At 43.6% G+C, this 25,221-nt stretch overlaps 1 protein-coding gene across 7 annotated transcripts in view; it reads right to left on the bottom strand.

Moving 5' to 3' along the window:
* roq (RING finger and CCCH-type zinc finger domain-containing protein roquin) overlaps positions 1-25,221 on the bottom strand; it is a 150,859-nt gene that overhangs the window by 118,849 nt on the left and 6,789 nt on the right. For all 7 annotated transcript variants that reach the window (XM_055063858.2, XM_055063860.2, XM_055063862.2 and 4 more), the window contains exons 2-3: positions 6,507-6,957; positions 4,425-4,744 (exon numbers count right to left, since the gene is read on the bottom strand). In XM_055063858.2, coding sequence (XP_054919833.1) covers positions 4,425-4,744; positions 6,507-6,909 — 723 coding nt within the window. In that variant the 5' untranslated portion in view covers positions 6,910-6,957. The remainder of the gene's footprint in view (positions 1-4,424; positions 4,745-6,506; positions 6,958-25,221) is intronic.

The raw sequence follows: 25,221 nt of genomic DNA, 5'->3' as shown, positions 1-25,221 counted from the left end.
TATTCTGTTCTAGCAGGATCATGAGCAGGATCAACTGCCGCCTCGCCGCACGCCGCCATGTTGTTTTGGATTGGCTAGGCATTCGTCTTGGTCAGCATTGACTTGCAACACACTTATAATAAAGACATCTTCGCTTTTTGTTGAGACAAATAGATGAAGTTTGTCTTTATATATAATTCTACTTAAAACAACCGCTTTTTAGCAGCTTTCTCTTGTTAATTTACATCTTTAAAAACGCGCTCTTAGTCTGTCGCCATTTTTTTTTTTTACTGCGAGTGCACTCTGCTTTCCCGTTAAGAAGCGCGTTGCCTAAAGTGTGACTCAAGATCCCGAAGTGCACTTCCCGTAAGTGCACTTAACTTGCCCGCTTGACAGGGGTATAACATTCCAGGTTGACTTAGTACTTGCCTTTAGTGTCCCTTTAACGTGTCTCCAATGCATGGGACGGGCGTTTTTGTATTTTGCCCTTATCAAAACGCGGCTGTCGCGGCCGGGATTTGATCCCACGACCTCGTGCTTAGCAGCGCAACACCAAAGTCACTGAGCAACCACAGCGGGTTCTCTTCCCTTGGCCCCTCCTTTTCCGAATCCCCTAATTGCACATGCCTTCCCTCACCACTCGCCCTCTCAGTTTGCGCTTTTTGATCGTGACAATCAATTCGCAGCAATAAGTGATCAACGCGGTATCAGAACTTGCGATAGCTGTGATCGTCGGGCTATGGACAGAGATAAAGAGCAACTGTCATGGTGCCAGCACGAGTCAAAACAAAAAACAAAACAAAAAATACTAAAGGCACGGCCAACAGCGTGTGGATGCTCGCACACATATCTGCAGAAATAGCATCATTACAACCACGTGACTCCACTCCACCAATAGTGAGACGCGGATAAGTCCCAGACCTTCTGCCCTGGCTCGTTGGCTCGGGCGGCAAGTTAAAAGAATGTCACTAGCTCGAGTTTTACTCATGGGACATAATTGGGCGCAGCTGTTCGCACCCACTCGTGGCTAGAATATGAAAGTTACTATTACATGCACATTCTGAGACCAATGACAATGCCCTGCACTTTGCCGGCAATCTTTCACTGACGCCTGCCCAAGCCAAAGCTGTTCTGGCGCAGCGTGGTGCAATTTCAGTCATTTTCCACTTTTGCCACAATAAGGCACGGCAATTTGCTTGAGTATCAAAATGCCACAATTGGCGCAGTATTCCCACCCATGCACTATCTCTTGCAACCTTTTTGATTGCTGTTATAAATGTTTCACTCAAAATCTTCAAGCAGGTTCAAGTAGCGCCAACTCCATCGTCAATGGCTGTGCCTATGAGCACAGCAATAAAGCAAGGGAAATGCCAGACAATTATTTGTCACATGAATAATCACGTGGTCCGTGACTATTCGGCTATTAGGGCAAAGTTGAATTCTGTGCAATAAGGTCGATAGCAGATGGAGATTTGGTGCATGCATTGATGATACCTTTGTCTATCTGTAGGTACAGCATGAAAATGGTCAAAATACAAACTGAACAGGTCACATGCAAGCATATATGCATGCAGGAATGCACTGACAAGCCTTTTTTTTTTCATTTTTCTTTCTTGAGGCCACTTTGCAGATAAACACTTATTTTCTGGCAACTCCATTATTTCAAACTTAATTTGGACTTTTAAGCGGTTCTCATCAAGTCCAAATTATTGGTGGGTGATCTTTTCATTGAGTGAAGTAATGAGTAATCATTGACTGATGAGTGCATATCTTAGGCCCATTCATAAGAAGCATGACTGGCACTCGGATGGTGCATACTGGGTGTTTGTTAGTTCAGCCACCAGATTACTGAAGTGTGTGACAAACTTCAAGTTGCTCAAGGCATTTGCGACACTGCCTGCAAGCTTCTTGTACGTGACCAACCACCAGCTATTTATGCTGTATATATGGAACAGGAGGAGGAAGTGAACCTGCTCTCCACGCAATCACATACTGTCACAAATGGAAGCATCGGATCTTGTTTTACACTAACAACATCTAGCATCAATAACACTGATACAGCGCAATCTTGTTACAGTCCGAGAAGCTTGCATTATGTGCTGGCAGATGCCACAGCCCACATGCCTATTTCATGCCTTCTATCATTGCCTTTCCGTCAGTGTGATCACTCTTAGCATGTCTGCTGCGCCTATAAACACAAACCACATAAGGAAATATGGACCGGACGAGCACAAACTACCAAGTGAGTTTCATGTCTGCTTCATCTAACGATACACATCTTGGCATGTATGCGGTCGACGCTCATTACAGCGGACTGTGATAATCCAGTGAAAATCCAAAATTAGCGTATCGCAAGTTGTGAAATAGCGAAATTTTGCGATAGAAACAACGAAATTAAAATAACTATAGCACAACTGCCAACTTTATGATTTTATCGCAAACTGCTCAATTTTTAGCACTCATTTAAGATTGTCGTATTTACACAAATTTTTTACGGTTTTTCGCAAAATACAGCTGCTAAGCGATTCCTCACAGGGCAATTTTTCAGGCCCATTGATTATGCGGGTCTACCAGCGCGGCAGCAGTACAGTCAACTCTCGTTACAATGGACCCTGATAATCTGACAAAAAATGCCAGTTTTAATCCAAAGTATTTAACATCCGAAATGCCCCCCTTTCGAAACTTTGCTCGCGATGTCTAAGAATGTTAATGCAAAGAGCAAGTCACGAATGTCCAAAGTAAAAAAACAAACAAAAAAGTTGCAGTTTCACTCGAAAGGCGAAGCGTCGATTGCGATAGCAAATTAGTAAGTAGACAGCTATGCAAACTAAGGATAGTAGTTTTATAGGCCGTATAAAGTTGTAAACATTCGCTTATTAACTGAATTAAGAAGCATGGTGTCACACACGTACAGGTAAACATTAACACATCTCGCTCGATGACCGTGGAAAGTCCATGTCAAAACGGAGCAAGTGCCGTCTCTCGCTCCAACGCGAACTAAACTTCAAAAGCACGAGCATATGAAGCTACCGGCACACTTTGTCCATATCGCAGCTCACTTTGAAGATGAGGCCCGCAGGGGCATGCATTTTGTCCACATCGCTTTCAAGATACAGTGCGGGCACGCACTTTGTCCACATCGCAGCTCCCTTTCAAGATACGACGCCAGGCGCCTGCGCCATAAGCAGCAGAGAAATGGTAGTTTTCCCGTCCTAAAGTAGTAATCACCAAAACAATGGCGGGAAGCCAGCCAGCTGGCCACCTGGCCCGAGCGCATCGCCACCAATGACGACACAAACATCGGCTACAGTTTGTTGTACACACAGAACAGTGGCCAGTAGTATAAACCGATGTCTTACATTTATGTTTCGCAACAAGGAATGACGATTGTCAAATCTGTAGCACGAACGAAAGCCACAGTAAGAGGCAGGTTCAACTGGAGCCTACGGCTGGTCACTGCTGCACTGCATGTGGGACGGCTAAACCGTATCATCACATGCCTCACAGTCTGGACGCCGGGAATAACAGCACATCTTTTTTGTGCAAATTGATGCGATAAGAAATAAAGCTGTGTTCTCAAAACTGTGCATTTTGCGATAGTCGGTGGTTGTTCTTGAAGCGCCGTATTCGACTTCGAAGCTGGTTAGGCCTTGCAGCACCCTCAGCGCTTGCTCAGCGCTGAGCAGACAGTGGTCCACTTGTGTGGGCGACATGAAAACGCTCCACTGGCAGAGCATTGCGTAACACACCCTTTCTGGGAAAGCTTTCCACTAGTATATTCGTTCCTCAAGAAAAAGTGTACTTTCACAAATTCCACAAGCAGCCGGAAATAGTTGCATGCATGATGGCACGCATGCAACTAGTGCGTACGGGAGTGCACTGCCGTAAGCATTAGTTGCGTGCAGTGCATATCGGACTGCACGCAACTGTGGAATGTATCCCCAAAAATTTGGCTGTTGTAGCCAATTGTGCGTTATAGCTGGGTCTGTTAAAAACAGAATTGGTTTCGTTGATAATACAGGCAGAAGAAACCAAGTGAGAAGAATGGACTGGTGCTTGTAGTGCGCTACAAAGAGCAACAATGTATTCTGACAATGATGCAAACATGCGAATTATGTAATGACAATGATGCGAACCAGACAAACTAGTTTGCACTCGTTCTGTCCACATTTCTTTGTGTCGTTTATATGTGCAGTCAATTATGCTAACTGAAATGCACCAACTAGCCCATCAGGATGTCCTAGCTATGTTATTTGCTGGAGAAATACAGTGCCTGGACAAGTCATGAACAAAGAACAAGTGAAAACACATCTTGTTACTCTAGAGCTGTATTCCCCTAGCGTGTACTACAGCTACTGCTACATTAACTGATTGTCTTCATGCACAGCAGTAGTACAACGAGATAGGGGCCAGGGTTATCGACGTGCATCGCGCAACATGCGCACCTTGCGCGACAGGGGCGACCCATCCTCGAGGGCAAGGAGGACCAGCCTCAACACTTCCTCCTGCATGTGGGGCCCCAGGAACTGGCAGCCACGGGCACGTACGGCCGCCCACAGGGCAGCGCTCAGCTGCTGGCCCCCTCCGCCTGCTCCGCCACCCGCCTGGTTGTGCTGGTGGTGCTGGAGGAGAAGCTCGAGGGCACAGCGCTCGCCCAGCGAGCGTGCTGCGCGGGCTGCCCGGGCCCGCCCCTCTGGCTCGGACAGGGGGCAGTGCACCAGAGAAACCAGCTTGCGCTGCAAGGGCCGGCTCAGCCAGCACCCACCTTCAAGACATAAAGTGGGAGACGGTGAAACAACTAAAACACTGGAACAAAATTTGTCCTGCACACACATCTGGCAGCCACGACTCGTTCATTCATGATGTTCAACGTCCCAAAGCAACACTGGTGCTACAAGAGATGCCGTTGCAGAGGGCGAGCAGATTATTTGTAACCACCTGAGGTTTCTTAACACGCACCTAAATCTAAGTACACGAGTTCTTTTGCATTTCACTCGCTCCAAAATAAAAATAGCTGCCGGAGCGGGGAACTCCACACGTGACCTTGAGCTCATCAGCATAATGCCATAGCCATTAAGCCACCACACGGGGCCATGACTTAACAAAGGGCATTAGATGAATACAAAATGGTATATATAGGCAAGAAGGAAACTTACCTAAGCTGAATGTAACAATATCATGGCCAAGTATAGGATTTTCATAATGTATTGGAATTGAGAACTTGTACAAGTTTTGTTAATTCCTTCTGCATATGTTATAAATTATATAACAGATACAGCTGAACAGCACATACGGGGCTCGGATATGCTCAAGTGAAATAATTTTGCACTTTTCGCTTGAGCACGCCTGCATTGTAATCATGCAAATAAACAGAACTCGAACTTAAAAGCTTTCAAATTTGACAGTAGTTTGCTTTAACAAATTTCAGTGCCAAGTGAATAAGACAGTTGATTGCACTTATGCACTTCACATGAGTTCTTCGAAATAACTGAAGGAATGCAAGTAAGGCCTAGATCAATAAAAGCCAGATTATATGCAATACCACATTATCGAGCCCAACCAGTCAGCAGATTTATTTTTGTAGTAATGTCTCCAACATGAGACAGCAGCTGTTTACAATAAGACTTACTCAATAAACATTTACTCAAAAGTTAAGACTACCGCACTAAATCCGGGACTGCTGGCAACTCTAGCTATAACACTGTTTTTACGACTTCATTGAATACAACTGGAGAAAATTACCATAAAAAACAACCGCAGCAGCCCTTTAACAATGACAGTGTCAGACGACTCCAGATCAAAAATGTGAAAGCAAAGAACAAGGATTATATGGGTAGGCTGGAACAATGCTGCAGTAACACAGGCAGTCTAAATGATGAGTAAACACTTGTCCCTGTTTATATTACAGAGGCTGGGATGTGATGATGAAAGTTCATCACTGTAGCACAAACAGAGGCCTCAATGGGAATTACACAGCCCGAGGCAGCTGCTAAGACCGACGACAGTGACAAGTTAAACAGCGACAGCATTCAACAACCACTCAGGCTGCCTGTGTGACTTTGCACTCTCTTCCAAGTGCGCTGGCAAAGCAAGCAGCTGCAGTTCCCCAAACCAAATGAACAAGACAATGAGAAGACAGAAATTATCAGGGGTCACACAACCTCCTTGACTTTTGTGTCACTAGACATTTGCCCAAATGTCTGATGCATAAACATACGCCCACAATGGTCCTATCAACAATAGAACCATTGCCAGAGAAAGGGAAACATTTAGAAGTGGCAAACATAGGCCAGACAACACAGAGGTTCACAGGTACTCGGAGATCTGAAGTGATTAAAACAGTGGGGAACAAGTGAAGCCTCAGGCCACAGCCAATGTTTTGACAATGACACTTGTTTACAGCGTGGCCCTGATGAAGGCAAGTACCCTAGTCAAAACGTTAGCTCTAAAATGTAGGCCAGAGTACTCTCTGCCCCACAGTGGACTGAATCAAGCTTGTAGTGGTAGCAATGGTAATGACAGCTTGCCTTGGGCAGCAGGCCTGAGAAGCAGCGCCATCTCATGAACACAGCGTGCGACCACTTGCTCGGCACTCTCCTCAGGAACTGCGGAGGCAACAGCAGGTGCAGCTGCTGGAATCACCGCAGCCCCAGCTGCCGCCGCTGACGCCACAGGTGGAGGAGGGGGCGCAGAGACAAGATGGAGCAGCGGGGGAACGCCATTTTCGGGTAAGTGACGCCTCTGCTGTGGCTGATGCTGCTGCTGCTGCTGCTGCTGCTGCTGCTGTTGAAGGTGGTGGGCGCGACACTGAGGAGCGTGGCATCCCCCTTCAGGCTGTGGCGCACGGCCACGGCAGCAACAGCAGGCATTGGATGCTGCAGTGGCAGGCACACTGCCCCACGAGTGAGGGGGCGGAGCCTGCACGGGCATGCTGGCTGCTGCCCCCCCGGTGGGGTAACCTCGCCGGCCCACGGCGCCCTGCATCAGAGAGAAATTGAGAAGGGCTGCAGCTCCCTGTGTGTATGTGCCAAAAGAGGGGCTATCACAGCTGAAGGGCCCGCACAATTTTTCTGCAATTCAAATCATCGACATCAAATATACGTTAGAATTTTAACACCACTCAAGCACAATAACTGCAAATTAGTTCTGTGGAATTCCACTGACATCCACCCGTATGTAGCACAAAGTTTTCTTCAACTATGAAGCTTATGGGTTTCCTTTGCAGGAAAAAGGACACAGCGCAAAAAATGACAGGGACACGAGAGAGCAACACGCACACGCACTGACTTACAACAGTTTATTCATGAATCCATAAAGGAACATGTATACAGGGTGCTACCATGCACAATATGTGAATGATCGGCAAAAAACCTGGAGCGTCATTTGCAATGCTGATAATGATAGTCACGTGCCTACAGGACACACGGAACACTTGCCATTCAAACCTTGTCAAGATACACCACTTCCCAAGATGAAAGCGCAATCGAAGGAGAACTGATGCACGAGCTATCAAACTTCCGAATGAAATCTGCCTCAATGATTTCCCGTGTCAGCTGTGAACTATGTTCAGCCAGCACTTCGCTTCCTTCCAAGTAGGGCTTATACTCGCTGGTGCTGTGATGGTTTTTTCCGCTCTGGAAAAACTAGCAAAGCTTTGGAAGTTTGCTTCAAAAGACAGGAGTGGTCGTTGTACTATGAAACACAGGAAGGGTTCAGTGCCCTGCATCACTGGTGTGTTGTATGCGATTCCTGTCTCTTGTGGAAAAAAGTACGTGGGACAGAGAGGAAGGTGCTTAAATGACAGTCTCAGGGCCATAACAATGTGTACAACACGGTACAGGGCCATCTGGGTATTCATTGACGCGACCACGGGTGCAAGCCCTACTTGGAAAAAAGCGAAGTGCTGACTAAACAGTTCACAGCTGACACGTGAAATCATTGAGGCAGATTTCATTAGTAACTCTGATAGCTTGTGCGTCAGTTCTCCTTCGATTGCACTTTCATCTCGGGAAATGGCATATCTTGACAGGGCTTGAATGGCAAGCATTCTGTGTGCTCTGTAGGCACGTGGCTACCATTATCAGCATGGCAGTAATGCTCCAGGTTTTATGCCAATCATTTACACATTGCGCATGGTAGCATCCTATATATTTATTCCTTCATGGCTTCATGAATAAACTGTTGTAAGTCAGTGCTGTGTGCATGTCTCTTTTGCGCTGTGTCTTTTTTAATGAATCACCAACAAGCCCAAGCTTACACGCTAAGCCTCTTTGCAGCTTCGTGCTACAACTTGGGTCGATGCCAATTTTTCCTTTCAAGCACAATAACACGTGGGATTTCAAATGACTCGCAAGACAGAATGTCTTTGAGCTTTGCTGAACAGCAGTGGGCTGGCAGAAGGAGGGGAAAGACAAGCTGCATTCGTAAAATTGAAAATGTAGCATCCGAACAAAAAGAAAACACATAAGTTCATTTTTGCTCACAAATCCTTCACTCCGACACACAATTATTGTGGCACGGCAACAATGGAACAATGAATTGTTAGAATCTAAGGCCGCTAAGCTTTTGATGAAACCCCAAGAACATTGGAAACAAAATGCCTAATATATTTTTGAGATATTATTTTAACGCAAAATAATAATAAATAATAGCAGTAATAAATCAATTAGGGCAGGTAAAGTATTCTTTCAACACTATTTTTATTCATGTGATAAAATGTGACATTAGTTTCATTCAGTGTACTGCACTTCAAGTTCTCGAATAATTTGGCTTCGCCCTGCAACCTGCTAGCTTCCTGGTTAGCTCAAATGATAGAATGACTGCCCCAAAAAGGCACTAGTCCTGTGCTAAATGCCCAAAGGAGGACACATTTTTCAACAGTGAGGCTTTTTTTCTGAGAAACTGATAAGCATTTCCTTTGTAGTTTTCGCTACACTCAAGTGGGTGATAATTTCCTCCCTTTCATTTTAAATCATTTGATGGTAGAATGTCGATAACTAGCAAATAAAGGTTGATTTTTACTTTCATGGCTAGAACCTTTGGTTAGGGGAGTTGGTTAAACAGTGATGTGAACGGGATTCAAGCACACAACTCACAAGAAGAGAGCTGTCCTTGCATATTTTCTCTTGTTTTTAATGACCAGCAAGCACCCTTCCGTCTTGAATTTTGTGCCAAAGCTGGAATGCTGGTACACCCTTGCAATTTTTTAATAGTGTCATGCGAGTGTTGACCGTACAGCATGTCAGCACCTTGTATCAGTAAGAAGTGGCAAGATCAGCGACGTTATGCGTAAGCACACACGCACTCCCTGGTGCGAGCACCGTTCACTGCGGTGTTCACATCATGAGGGCACACACCCTGCCAGGGTTATATGCGGCATCCTGTCTGTGAAAGCCACTGTGAGGACAGGCGTAAATTAAGATGTTTCATCTGTGATGCGGTTTCCATTGTTTCTTATAATACTGGAAGCTGCAATTGTGCTAAGGAATAAAGATTAGAAAGAAAGAAAATTATGATAAATGTGAAAGGAATTGTCATAAAGGAAGCAGAAGCTATCATTGCACATATCTGTAGCCACATGGCCTGGCTATTTGCAGCAATATGCAATGGACCCTCGTGGATCACAAAGGCAGCCCATCCCCTTCTGAAGCAAACAGCGTAGCAGATGGCAATCGAGCTGTAACTTGCTTTGTAAGCTTGCAGATACTGTCACCAACCATGCCATTTCTTGCCGTTATAAGGCACTGACAGGCCATGCGGTCAACATTTGTGTGACATTATTTATTATTAAAAAAACTGCAAAGGTGCACCTGAATGTGACATGAATATCGAAGTTTCTTTTTTTTTTTCTGTACTTCACACCACCACCACCACATGTGCTGAAACACTCAGTAGGCTTGGCACCAGAACAACAACAGATCATGGTAACTGGCCTTTGCTCTTCGTTATGCAGTTCATCAGGTCTGCCTGTCTTCTGCTGCTCAGTGGTCCCATAGGTAGCTCAGGTGTTACGAGTTACGGGACAAACCTGGCAACCATGCCGATCTCTTTGCCTCTGATTGGAGGTATACTGCAACTGCGTCACCCAGCCAGTGGGGTGCACATTGCAGTTTGTGCCCATCAGCCTTCCCTTACCACCCACCATTCCTGGATCAGCTGTGGCCTCCCCTGCACCAAGTGCCACGTGCCACTTCATCATCAGCAACGTCATCCGACTACTACATGAAGCCTACCCGCCGTGGTTGCTCAGTGGCTATGGTGTTAGGCTGCTGAGCACGAGGTCGCGGGATCGAATCCTGGCCACGGCGGCCGCATTTCGATGGGGGCGAAATGCGAAAACACCCGTGCACTTAGATTTCGGTGCCCGTTAAAGAACCCCAGGTGGTCTAAATTTCCGGAGTCCCCCACTACGGCGTGCCTCATAATCAGAAAGTGGTTTTGGCACGTAAAACCCCATAATTAAATTAATTAATTACATAAAGCCTGTTTGCTTGCACACATGGTTTAGTGCGCTCAGCATAATGACAACGAAGGACCGTGTTAACTGGCCTTTGCTCTTCATTATGCAGATAATTGACTGTCACTGTCTTTTTTCTAAATGAGCCAGTTACCGAGGCCATGTCTCACTGCAGGCATTATTTGCACAAAATCATTTATATCAGCAACGTCATCAGACTACTACATAAAGCCTGTTTGCTTGCACGTAATGGTTTAGTGGGCTCAGCATCATGACAACGAAAGATCGTGTTAACTGGCCTTTGCTCTTCATTATGCAGATAATTGACTGTCACTGTCTTTTGTCTAAATGAACCAGTTATCGAGACCATGTCTCACTGCAGGCGTTATTTGCACAAAATCACGTATATCAGCAACGTCATCCGACTACTACATAAAGCCTGTTTGCTTGCACGTAATGGTTTAGTGGGCTCAGCATCATGACAACGAAAGATCGTGTTAACTGGCCTTTGCTCTTCATTATGCAGATAATTGACTGTCACTGTCTTTTTTCTAAATGAACCAGTTACCGAAGCCTTGTCTCACTGCAGGCATTATTTGCACAAAATCATGTATGATTTTGTATGTATGATGATCAGGCACGTACCCAGGATTTTTTTTCGGGGGGGGGGGGGGGGGGGGGGGGCAATCCAAGGTAACTTTTTATTGCAAATAAGGGGGGAGGTACCTTTACTAGTACAAAGGTGAATAATGCCCACCATCTGCCATAAAGACACGTAAACCCATAAAATACAATTGAAATAAGGTATATCTCACCAGTACACCTGTGAGATACACCTTTCCTTTACTTGGCAAACAAGGAACTACATAAAATGGACTTGGGCATAAAAAAGTGCAGGAAGAACACTGCCAAGAACAACTAAGCAAGCAAAAGTGTAAAATAAAGATTTCAAGTAGCATTTCTTGAATTAGCTCTGGAAGAATTATAGAGAAATGTAGATTTGCGAAACAATCACAGTTCTTTTGGATCCCTCGTCTACTGGCTATCTACCAAGTTAAGTGCCAAAACCAACTCGTGTTGTTCTTTGGGAAGTTGCATAACGATGCGTGGTCACCAATCCTGCACAACTGCGTAGAGCGCAGGACACTGCGGTTCTAGACGTACTGCGCCCACTGCGGAAGGTTAGAAAAATGCCCGCATTAGCACAGCAGAGAAGTGGCTACGTCTGGCGGCTCAACTGACAAATGTAGAAACGTCACGGAATTATTCTCTACTTCCGACGGTGTTTTCCCTACTTCCTTTTTAAATAAAATGATGTTTCCATAAATATTTTCAAAAACAAGTTAAATTTGTTAATTTTCGCTTTTCCTTCCTGTTTGGCTGTTGGCTTGGCTGTCTCCCTTAGTAGTTCGCTTAATTTCTCAACTCCTTGCGACTCTTGTTTCCAGTTGCCAATTTTGCATGAACAGTGCTGTACAATTGGGGAAAAACCAGACGAGGTAACAGGTGACAGTCATACTGCTTATGGGTTTAACGGTTATTGGAAGGTCTGATGATAGGCGTTTCGAATTATTTTCCACCTTGTCTAACCCATATTGTGGGTATATGGTTCCGAGGATCTGCCAGCGTCGCGGTGAGCCATCGCTCGAGGAAATAATGAAGCAAAAGGAAAAGTTAAACGCAACTGGCGTTTTCTCTGGCCACAGCTCATTCCACGAGCATACAGACCAGCTGACTACGAACTGAATCCCTGGATCAGTCTAAACAAAGAAGGTTGAACTAAAGAAGCAAAAGGAATGTGCACGATCATTGAATAGATGGTGACAACTGAACTCATCTCGAGTTAATTGCGTGGGCACCAATCGATGAGAAAACTGGCCTTCACACCCCAGGAGATGCCGCTAACGACCGCCATCCAAAAGGAGTGAAAAAATTAACCATTCCACTCTGTGAAGATGGAATGGCAGCGAAAGCTGACGACAGTTAAAGCTCTTAAATGAAAAGCAAAGTGCTTCACCTCCGCTGCGGGCCAGCCCGAAGATAGTGCAATATCGGGCCGACCCGCGGCAGAGGTGAAGCAGGCATTAAGCACTCCCCATATGTGGGCCGATCCCAAAGGGCGCCATGCAGGTTCCCGAGCCCACAGGGGTATGTGCCATTGAGCTTGGACCCTTTCTGCACTATCACCAGGATCGGCCCACATTATGCATTTTTTTCTGTTGACGGATGCTGAAAAAACTACGAAAGGTTAGCCATACACAGCTTTCGCTCTAAAAGGCAGCAAAATGTTGAATGCCGAATAGATTGATTTGTCGGCGCCTTAGAAATGTGTGTGAGGAGTGGTGGTGTGGGCGGGGAGGGGGGGTATGCCGCTTAATTTCTGGGGAGGGGGGGCCTGAGTATGTGCCTGATGATGATGAATCTGCTCTTATTAGCCAGGGACATAACTAATCCAGGGCCCATGAATCCACTTAGCAGCTTTGCTTCTCCCGCTCTAGTCAGTACTTAAAGAAATTCAATCCGAGCAGTCGGCGATACTCGAAGAGCTGAAGTAAATTCAAGCGAAGCTTTGGTATCATGAAAGAGCTTTTGCTGACTTTCGAACTAGATTAGAAAAAGCTGAATCGAAATGTACATCACTGAATGGGATAAAATCTGAGGTATTCCTACCCAGCCTGCTTTGAAAGAATGAATGGTGCAGGTATCTATGTTGACTGCCCGAACGCAAGATGCAGAAGATAGGTCAAGCCAAAATAATGTGTTTCTTATGGCCTGTAGGACGTATAGTCTGAATCTTGGGTCAAGAGCGAGAACCTTGTCATTGACCACTGCCAGCAGTTCCTAAGAATTGACATTCAAATGCGAGACAATGAGCATGCTCAGAGACAGGGTGCATTCAAGAGAGAGAAAAACAGGCCAGTAATCATCAAGTGTTTGAACTACAAAGACAGAGTGCATTATCTCGCTAAGAAAGAAATTTAGAGTGTCTGATTATGGTGTCAATGATGACTTTACACCTAGAACTTCGTTGCACAGGGCCAGCTAGTAAATTTGGGCAAGACCCACAACATGCAATTCAATCTACAATTTGATAAGCTCATCTGTAATAAAACATGCACTTATGACCATAACATATAAAAGGTTGTCGAACGCAATCCTAGTGCCAGATGAAGGCACAACATACCGAAGCGTCATACCGTAGCGTCATACCGAAGCATAGTAGCATATGTACCTTTATTTTGTCTTCGTCAAGCGACGACGTACTCCTATCACAAACTTTGCTTCATTCATCGTTGACTGACTCCGACATCTCACTCTCGTATCCCAACTTTGATATCTTTCACAAATATAGGCCCAATGACTCTCACAGTGGCGGTGGGCTTACCATCGCAAGCAGAGTACTTGAATGCACGCTTGTGAACCCTGTTAGAAATTACTTGGCTATTTTGCAATGTTTCATTCCCGTGCATGCACATAGGCATTTGCTATCAACACCCTTATATTGACAATGCCTTGAACTTGCTATTTTAATCTTCCCTTCCCAAAGTGGAATGATCCAGCTGTTACACTGGCTAAAAGCAACACCGACAGCGGATTCCAAAACATTCGTCTCATTTTCAGTCTAACACAATTAGTCACTCAAGCTACTACAGTAACTGAACAATCTGCCAATATTCTTGACCTTATCCTCAAAATACATTCTGAGAGCTTTTCTGCCTTCACATTTCTTTCATCCTTAAGCACAGTGAACATTTTGTGACGGAGGTGACTATGCATGATAGATGAACTAACAATTTTTTTTTAAATTTTCGTTAGCAACTATCAACAACGCTCCATGGACTGACTTTTACTCAAAAGAGAACTGCTTTGCCAGACAGATTAGCAAACTATTCCCGCAATAAGCAGCATAGAATGCATTAATTCCCCTTTGTTTAACATGCACCTCAAGCACATAAATAATAAGAAAAGACTATTTCATTGGGCTAAAAATTCAGCTTGTAACTCTACATCGAACAAGTACATAAGTGCTGAAAATGAGTATAATGCAGCTCTACTACACATTTCTTGCCATGCTTCAAAACAAACAAAAAATTTTGGCAGACCATTAAACCAACCGGATCTAATACCATTTCTTTGAGTGACAGCAATGGGTATTCAATCCCTGAATCTGAAGCTACTGATCTGCTAAACAATGCTTTTTGCTCTGTATTCACTGCCAAGTTGCCTGTTAACCTTCTCTCGCCCGCAACTTATGTGCACCCCCAAATGAACCTTATAGTATCTATCGACCCTACTGGTACTATTGTTAATGTGACAGACAAACTGAAAAACTCGTCCTCTGTTGGAACTGATGGCATAAATAACAAAGTCCTTAAAAATACGAAAAATAAGTAGCTTCATTTTGTCTCATCTTCGAACGGGCTCTCAATACGGGTTCAGTCCCTACCAATTGGCCGACCGAGCCGGTTGTTCCCAATTCAAATAAGGTAACAAGTCCTCTCCAACCAACTGTGGCCCCGTTTCCATCACCACTGTTTGTAGTAAAATTATGGAACATATAACCTATTCAGACAAAGCCTGTTTCTTACCATCCATGAACATTTTTCACCATAATCATATTGGTTTTCGTCATGGTCATTCCTGCGAAATGGAGCTTGCTCTTTTCTTGCAAGACATTCACTTGCACCTTGAACGAAACATGCCCATCGATGCTTTACTTCTCCACTTTAAGAAAGCTTTTGATGAAGTCACTAACCATCGCCTTTTGCTCAAGCTATCGAGCCTCAAGTTCAGTCCGTTTTCTCTAATGGATTTGCAAATTAATAACTAACCACCAGCAGTTTATTTTTGTTGACTACCGCTCTTACCCCGATGCCCCTCTGGAGGGCACTATATCAGCCCCGCTTTGCTTTCATATTTATATTAAAGGGGCCCTAACACACGAACGAGCAGAGAAAGACAAGAATCTGCTCATCCATGTTTATCTGCACGCTGGAATGATGTTTCATAATGCTATTCATAACCAACTAACCCAGCTGTCTGCGCTTACCTGAAACACTTTTTGAACACTAATAAAATAATGCGAATCTGTAGAAAAGGCTCCTGTGAACATGTAAATTCCCTGTTGCACTGCATGCAACAGGGAATTTATCATCTCATGTCAAAAACGGTGAAAAATCACCTGCTCTCGTCTTCGCAATGTCGTCATTGCAAGCAGAAGCCCACAAACAGCAATTGACTGATTTCGTGATCACCGAGAACATTCTCAGCAATACTATTATTGCTAATTTAGAGTTAAATAAATGAAAAATATATGTCTGCGATCTCAAAAAGAAGAACAGAAAAAGCATTTCATCTTTGTACTGCATAGCTGCGTTTGCTGCTAGTGGCCTGCGAGATAGTCGCAGCGTGCTGTGTGGCGTAGATACCGTGGCTGCCACAGGGTGCCGCTACAAGCCCTCTTGCTGGGCGAGATGCTCAGTTTTTGGACAGGGCTTTGCCCCCTGTGTAGCTTCCAGCACACCAGTGGAGACAATAGAGAGAAAGCTGCTCATCAGTGTGATAACTCAGGTTATACTTGAAGGATTCGAAAAAAATTTCCGACAAGAGATTCGCGAGGTGAAGTCATTTAATGGTGGTTAAATGATCGGTAACAATGGTAATAATGATTAGTTAGAAAAGTGTTTCAGGGCCCCTTTAACATCTCACCCCCATGTTCAGTCTAACATATGGCTCTTTGCCAATGATTCTATTGTGTACCGCTGTGTACCGCCCTATATGTAATGCTGCTGATCTCTCTACCCGACAAAACTACCATTATCTAATACAGGAATGGTGCGATAACTGGCTTATGTCCTTAAATACTAACAAAACCTTTTTCATTTTCTTTCACCACTGCCATGACTGCACATCATCTGGTTTATTACCATTTACAGTTGCCCTAATGCTCTCACTGATTCTTAAGTACCGTGGCGTTTCTTGAAATCTTACTTGGTCCAAGCATATTATCTAAATCATTAATTCTGCAAATCATGTGCTAGGCTACTTAAGCCATAATCTAGTCTTCGTGCCACCTTCTGTTAAACTTCTCACGTACATAACACTTGCCTGGCCTAAGCTTGAGTATGCTGGTTCCGTTTTTGAACCTCGCCAAGCTAATCTAGTTAAAATGCTAGGATCATTCCAAAACTGTGCCTCCAGATTTATTTTCTCTAGCTACTCATAGCAGTGTTACTGCCCTCAAATCAACTTCATCTTGCCACACTCACTTCTCATTGTATTGTCTCATTCTACTCTAGCACTTCTACTCATTCTACTCTTTAGCACCAAACAACGATCTCATTCAACGTGTGCCTTGCATATCCCGCAGCAGCCATCAAAGGCTATTTATTCTCTACGAGATAGCACAACGATATATCAAAAAGTTTTTTTCTTATGTACTGCCCAAGACTGGAAGGACCTTCCTTGATACATTGCTTTGATAACACAGCACCTCCAATTCAAGTCCGCCAAAGAAAATTTTACCATGTAACCCACGACTGCTATACACATGCCCTCCTCATGTACTGCCCCACATCGAGGCCCTTGAGGTATAATAGATAAATAAATAAATAAATAAATAAATAAAACATGAGCAGCAGAGGAAAAGTTCTCCAAGCTTGCTAGGCTGAGTTATTGCTTTCTTTATTTAGAATGCAAAGTAGCCTTCGTTTACCAAGAAACAAGACCCGAGCAGTTGCTGTGATGTTATGGAAAGAGGGGCTGAGTGTTGCCACCCGAGTTTTTGTGTCTCTTCATGCTTACCAGGCACAAGAGCAGTTATACTGAATATCAATGAAGCATAATTTGCCAGTACAGCCTAAATGTAACCTCTTAATTCTGGGACTTTTGAGGTATTATGAATAAATAAATAAAAGGCCAACTGCAACAAAAATTGGACCACATAAGAATCCTAGTTTTAGACGACGTGGACATAGAGCAGGCTCTCTGTAAAATTTTAGTTTTACATACGAGTGCATCATAAACATGCAAGAATAAAATTTTTTTATATCAGAACTTCAAAAACAACTGCCATTATTGCCCACCAGAAATTACACAGAACCAGGAATGTTGAGAAATGGCACAGTACCTGAGCATGACCCCCAAAATTGGTCATTTTGGAGGTCAATGCCTGCATCACACTGAAAATCTCGACAGCAGTGTAATTGTGTTCACAATTACACCGCTGTCGAAAACTTACACCCCAGCTAAGAAGAATATATAATTGGCTCTCTGTTTAGGTGGTTGAGCTTTGCGCCACCAGCTGGCGCCACCAATCTGGACGCTCACGTTTACGCCCCCAACCATCCGGTAATCCGCTTAAACCACCCCGGTTTGCCGGAATAGCGGACACGCTAAAAGTCTAATAAAGAAATGGACAAATAGGTGACGTCTAAAACATGGCGTCTATGATGTGCTACCAGCTCCCAAATTGCTTTCAACACATGGTCAGTAAAAGCATAGCCTTCAAGATCAGGTTTTGTTATCTAGAGAAAATCCTCACTGAGGTGTGGATTTGGACACCAGAGTTGCAGAATGGAGAACTACATTCCATTCCCATTCAATTCCATAGAGTAGAAATCTCCATAATTCCTTTTCTTTAAATTCTTTAAACACCTCAAAATGGCGAGTAAGAAAACTCCCACTCCTGTTGTGGCTGAGCTGGTCCGTTAAATTCCTCAAATTTCAGTAAATTATATGTTTTCTTTATAACTGTTTGCTACTTGCACTTGCATGCCTAGTGAGAAAATTTTTTTTTAAGTCTTAACAACATAATGCTATGCACAATTTTTTTTTCACAAGAACAAACACGCTTTGTGGCTTCTCATCTCTTCATGGCATTGGTACCTGTAGTCTCTATTAATTATTCAAGTAAAGAAAAGTACGAAGTGATGTTACAGCAAGTCCCCTGTAGTGGGCAAGCGCAATTAAATTGAGGAAAAACAGGCAAGCAAAATTAAGATGATGGCCTCGAATGAATTTAGAACCAAGGATATAATATAATATAATAATATAATAATAATATAATAATAATAATATATATATAATAATATATAATAATAATAATATAAGGATATTGCTGAAGCCAGACAGGTTTTTTTTTCTCACATTTACTAGTAGACAAGCGGGCACCATTTCCCAGCACACCTCTCTGACCGCTTGCTATGGCGCATTCTGGATACTCAACAATGCAAAAAAAACACTGCACGCTTTTGAAATCACTGTGGACTTGTGCAAGGTGCAACCATTAACGACATGGCTGTCATTGGCCTGTGTCCCTTTTTCGTAGCTCAAGCATGCGCTTGCTAAATCTGATCATTCTTGACAACTTACTGTTTACTTTTAAGTAACTAAAAGACGATATTTTTAAATACATTTCAACATTAAAACAAAGAAAGGTTTCAGGGTCATCAGAAGTGTACAATGAGTAGAATACCTCATTTGTAATTACCACAGCCGTTGCAGTCACCTATAGGTAGATACCGAAGGAGTATAGAGTAAGTGAAAAATGTAAAAAAATACTAAAGTTAAAGGTTAAAGGCCCCTCATGTAATCGTCCCATTTCTCGGACCTTTGACGTATTATGAATAAATAAATTAAGCCTAACTGCAACAAAAAGTGTAATGCATAAAAGGCAGTTTTAGATAGCACAGACAAAAAGGAGCATCACTGTAAAATTTTTATGCTTCAAATACAAGTGAATGCACCATCGAAATAGTGTAGTCTAGTCTAGCAGAACTTTTTGTTGGGCTAGTTGGCGCATATTACTGAAGTACTATAGCGCCAAACAGACAACACAAGAAGAAGAGACACGGACGAGCGCTTACTAACAACTGATGCTTTAATGACGGAAACACACAATATATACACGCAAATTTGGCAGCGCAACTCGCGCATTGTCAAAACATCACATGGTAACTAGGCAAAAGGCGATAGAATGATTGTGAAGGTGACGTTCGTGAAGATGACACGTGGTGTACAGGGCCAAATGACTATAAATGATAATGGTTACGCGATACACAAACACCGCCGTAAGGGAGTACCCCATAAAAAACTAAAAGATTAGGAATATTCACCAGGGGCAGGCGGCGCAGCAACATGCTCAGTTTTAACTATGGGCTTCTAAAAATGACATCTCACTTTTATACAGAATTTTTGATGGTGATGGTGTAGCCCCTATCTTAAGCAACATTTTTCTTTCGCCAGTTGATAGCGTTTTGGACAGCATGCTTGACAAACAGAAGGTTTTGAAAGTATTTAGATATGTAGATGATTTCCTAATTGTGCTAAACAGACAGGATCCACCAGGCCACCAGGAAACTGTAAAAGAGATGCTAGATGTTTTTATGAAATATAGCCATGGTTTAGAATACACCTTTGAACTACCAAAGAACAATAAGTTATAGTTTTTAGACCTCGAGCTCAGCCTGGGAGCTGAAGTGTACTGGAAGTACCAACCCCGAGCGCAAAAAGAGCTCTTGTCTTACGAGTCAGCCCACTCTAAGATCGTAAAAAGAGCGATAGCCACAGGGGCATTGGAATCGGCTGCCAGGAAGTCATGTAAGCATGCCATACGAAGCAGCTTCCATCAGCAGATTGAAAGGCTAAAGGAGGCGGGGTTCTGTAGTAGAGTGCCTGCTCCAGAAGATAAAAGGGAAAGCAAGAAAAAACACGCAAGAACAAACCAGGAGATTAAGACCTGTAGTCGTACCGTACTCTCACCGCGTAGCCCACAACCTGAAAAAGGTCGCGAGTAAATTCAAAGTCCCGGTTGTTTTCTCAGCCCCTTCAAAACTTGCTACATTGTGCGCCCGTGTTAACAACCAAAAAACTGAACGCGCGACCTGCGGAACCCAGCATACCAATCCACTTGTCAGTTGCAAGGAAGGGGTAGTTTATCAAATTCCGCTCTCATGCAAAAAGGTTTACATAGGACAAAAGGGGCGGTGTATAAATGAAAGGCTAAAAGAACACGAAAGGTCACAGGAAAAAGGAACTGGTTCCAATATGGCCATCCATTGCAAAGAGTGCGGGTGCAAGCCTCGCCTAAGAGAGACCATCATTCTGGACAGAAGTCGAGACAGCGTGGCCCGTGAGCTGAAGGAAGCCTTCCACATGAAAGGGAAGGGCCTTGAATGCGTAAGCGAACCATCAAAAATTCTGTATAAAAGTGAGATGTCATTTTTAGAAGCCCATAGTTAAAACTGAGCATGTTGCTGCACCGCCTGCCCCTGGTGAATATTCCTAATCTTTTAGTTTTTTATGGGGTACTCCCTTACGGCGGTGTTTGTGTATCGCGTAACCATTATCATTTATAGTCATTTGGCCCTGTACACCACGTGTCATCTTCACGAACGTCACCTTCACAATCGTTCTATCGCCTTTTGCCTAGTTACCATGTGATGTTGTGACAATGCGCGAGTTGCGCCGCCAAAATTGCGTATATATATTGTGTGTTTCCGTCATTAAACATCAGTTGTTAGTAAGCGCTCGTCCGTGTCTCTTCTTGTGTCGTCTGTTTGGCGCTATAGTACTTCAGTAGTCTAGTCTAATTGGCAAATTTACCAGTTTTGTAGTCTTGCTGAAACACTTAGCACTCTGGGACCAAGTGCCCATTCCATTCCAACCTCATTGCGGAATCTAGAGCTTTCATTCCATTCTCATTCCATCTGTTAATACTGCACAGTTGCAAGAATGGGAAAAATTGGCATTCACCTGAATTGTAGCATAAAGCTACAAAGGAAACCTATATGGGTTTCTCAGAAAGAAAGCCTCGCAGTTGAAGAAAAATTCGTCCTGGTCAGGGACTCGAACCTGGGACCAACGCCTTTGTGGGGCGGTCGCTCTACCATCTGAGCAAACTAGAAGGCTAGCCAATCACAGAGCGAGGGCGAATTAATCGACAACTTGAGACACTGAATGTGGCACATCAGTTCTGCGTAAATTTTCAAGATGGAGGAAAGTACATGAAAGCGAAAAATTGACATCCACCCGAATTGTAGCATGAAGCTACAAAAGAAACCCATGCAGGTTTCTCAGTTGCTACAATTAAGGAGGATGCCAATTTTCCCCTCTCATCTACTTTCCTCCACCTTGCAGGCTTCTGCAGAACTTATTTGCCATGCACAGCTGCAATTTTCACAATTGGAAAATGTGCCCATAGTGAATAATTAAAAAGTTGATTAGTGAATCTTATTTAGCTGCATGGACATTCCAATATCTCACGTAGATAATTTCCACCTCTTGCACTAAAACCAGAATGCCATCCCATATATTTTTTTTTTATCTGTCCAAACTAAAAGAAAACAGGTGATATGTATGCTACTCAATTATAATGAATGTATCCAAAGTGAAATTTGGTCACAGCTGGCCTTTGAGCTACCCTGGTAACTTTCGGTAGCCACACTTCTGGGATAGTAAAGAGGCCAGCCTTGCTTGAATGGAAGCCAGTTGGCTAGAAACAATACCCTAGCAACAAAGAATAATAAAACTGCAGCACCAGAGCCCGATTACATCACAACTTTTGACAGCATCTGCTAGAGATTGACGAACTGTTCAGCAGTAACTGAAGATTACATTGCATTATAAAGTACATAAAAACTCGAGCTGACAACTTCCCAGGGAGGCTTGTGCACAAAAGCTATCAAAATACCTGAAAATACAGTAAAGGCATGATATCCCACTGGCATCATCAGGGACAAAGTTTGACTACGCAAGTAAAAAAATGAAGTTTGGTCTTAGTTTTCTCTGCCAGTAACAATCCTTTTACCGACCATAGAAACAACAAAGTTAGGAAATAATGCTCCAGCAGTCTAAAGCTGATCTTTAGTGCTTTGTTTTAGCATTCCAAAGCTAACTAGAATCTTCTCATATTGCTGTTCACATTGGATAGGTTATGTTCACGTCTTATCCATCCATTACGGTACACCAAGCCACAATTTTTCCAATTGTGCCATCTGCGAGTGATTGACGGAGACAACCACACATCCCATTTGGCTGCTGGAAGAAAGGACTGGGCACTTTGGCTCCCGTTTCCTTTGATGGCGAGCACACTAGCCTCACCCATGCCAGCCAGGGATACTGCACACCAGTTCAAACTGGTGAGAACATTGCATGATGTGGCACCTTACCAGCAAAGCTAGAGAATACGCACCAAAGAAAACAGAAGCCAAGTCATGCCTGTTATTGGCATGCCTCCTCACTTATACCAGAAAAACCAGACATACACAGCTATCTGTGACAATCACTGGCACATGTTGCAAAGTGCATCTTTGGCCACACATTCTACTGTTTGCATTTCATTTTATGCCCTTAGCACTCATATTCACGGCTTAGAAAAAAAACAAGGTTTCTTTTTGCCAATGAGATGATCTTAGCAATAGCCAATGTGGGTTTTTTGAAGTGGCCACTGATAACAGCCTATCCTGGTGAGCCCCCCCCCCCCCCCCATGTTGGTAAAACACTATCTCATCAACAAACTGAAGCATCTTTTTGTTATTTGTGCCACTCACCACCATCGCAGGTAGAACTTTTTCCATACAAATTGCTCGTAAAAACTAAACCAGAAGACACATCTGCCATATGGGACACGCCTCAATCTTGCCTTCTAAGCCATATAACAGTGCATGGACCAGCTTATCACCCAAGTGCTTCCGCCACTGCATTGCCAGATTGTCGTTTAAAAGCTTTCTTTTTTATTCTCTTCTGCACTGTACTCTTCTTACAACAGCACCTTGCCTGTATCTCAGCATGTTAATTTCTCCCGTGTTGTCCATCGACATGCCCATACAACTTTTGCATCTTCATTTTTATTCTGAGCAGCCTCCCCGCTACAACACCGCCATTACCTACTTAGAAATGTTTGGAAATGTGACTATGTAACTTATTTTGTTGAGGCATTGTGTTGATGTATAGGTAGTCTGTCGACAGTGCCCCTTTCTTTTGATATTCTTGCACTGCAGCGAAATGCATTGCTGTGTTTACATCCTACCCATAAGCCCCATTTACATCTTTCTTCTTCTACATGGAGTAGTGTTTCATTTTACTGGTGTTTTGAAATGCACCAATTTACTATTGTTTTGAAACCCCTAATATATGAACCGACTCAACCCCCATCCCTAGCGCAAAGGCCCTCAGTTGGGGCAGCTAGGGCAGCAGCAGTGCAAGCCTGCAGAAGTACTGTGCATAAAAATGAATAATGTGCTTGCTACATACCCAGACTATGAAGGAATCAAAACGGAACTCTTCTAATCCAGAAAAATTATGCACTATCATCCACCTAAAGCCAATAAATATGTACCATCCATTTTGTTTTTCTTTGAATGTATCTTTTTTTAACCGCCTAGAACAAACCCCATAGCTCCACCTTTTCGGGCAGGTTATTGAAGAGCCAGTGATAAGATATATCATACATTGTCATGTTCAGGTACCCAATTAACAAAGCTTCACCAATTAAAGGGACACGAAAGGAAAGGCAAGTGGAGTTGTATGAGTAAATTACACTCCTACAATACCACAAAAACCCCTCTTGCCATATGTGGAGGCTTGATAAGTCAAGACTTAGTCAAAACTGATAAGTTGAAACTGGCCACCTTGTATACGCAATGCCTCATGACCTTGAGCATACCGGAACCTTGGAAGAACGCAACATAATCTCAATCCATAAGAAAGGGGACACCAAAGACTTGAAAAATTATAGACCGATCAGCTTACTGTCCGCTGCATACGAAGTATTTACTAAGGTAATCGCAAATAGAATAAGGAACACCTTAGACTTCTGTCAAGCAAAGGACCAGGCAGGATTCCGTAAAGGCTACTCAACAATAGACCACATTTACACTCTCGATCAGGTGATAGAGAAATGTGTGGAATATCATCATCATCATCAGCCTGGTTACGCCCACTGCAGGGCAAAGGCCTCTCCCATACTTCAACAACCCTGGTCATGTACTAATTGTGGCCATGTCGTCCCTGCAAACTTCTTAATCTCATCCGCCCACCTAACTTCCTGCCGCCCCCTGCTACGCTTCCCTTCCCTTGGAATCCAGTCCGTAACCCTTAATGACCATCGATTATCTTCCCTCCCTATTACATGTCCTGCCCATGCCCATTTCTTTTTCTTGATTTCAACTAAGATGTCATTAACTCGCGTTTGTTCCTTCATCCAATCTGCTCTTTTCTTATCCCTTAACGTTACACTTATCATTCTTCTTTCCATAGCTCGTTGCGTCATCCTCAATTTAAGTAGAACCCTTTTAAAAAAATTAAGTAATGTTTAATAGTCTCGGAAGAGAACAGCAGTTTGCGATAGGTAGCGAGGCACTGGAAGTGGTAAGGGAATACATCCACTTAGGGCAGATAGTGACCGCGGATCCAGATCATGAGACTGAAATAATTGGAAGAATAAGAATGGGCTGGGGTGCGTTTGGCAGGCATTCTCAGATCATGAACAGCAGGTTGCCATTATCCCTCAGGAGAAAAGTGTATAACAGCTGTGTGTTACCAGTACTAACCTACGGGGCAGGAACCTGGAGGCTTACGAAAAGGGTTCTACTTAAATTGAGGATGACGCAACGAGCTATGGAAAGAAGAATGATGGGTGTAACTTTAAGGGATAAGAAAAGAGCAGATTGGGTGAGGGAACAAACGCGGGTTAATGACATATTAGTTGAAATCAAGACAAAGAAATCGGCATGGGCAGGGCATGTAATGAGAAGGGAAGATAACCAATTGTCATTAAGGGTTAC

This window comes from Dermacentor andersoni, chromosome 1 (genome assembly GCF_023375885.2).
Source record: "Dermacentor andersoni chromosome 1, qqDerAnde1_hic_scaffold, whole genome shotgun sequence".
NCBI classification, from domain to species: domain Eukaryota; kingdom Metazoa; phylum Arthropoda; class Arachnida; order Ixodida; family Ixodidae; genus Dermacentor; species Dermacentor andersoni.
Note: the sequence above shows the minus strand (reverse complement) of the source record. Positions and strands in the feature narration are given on the sequence as shown.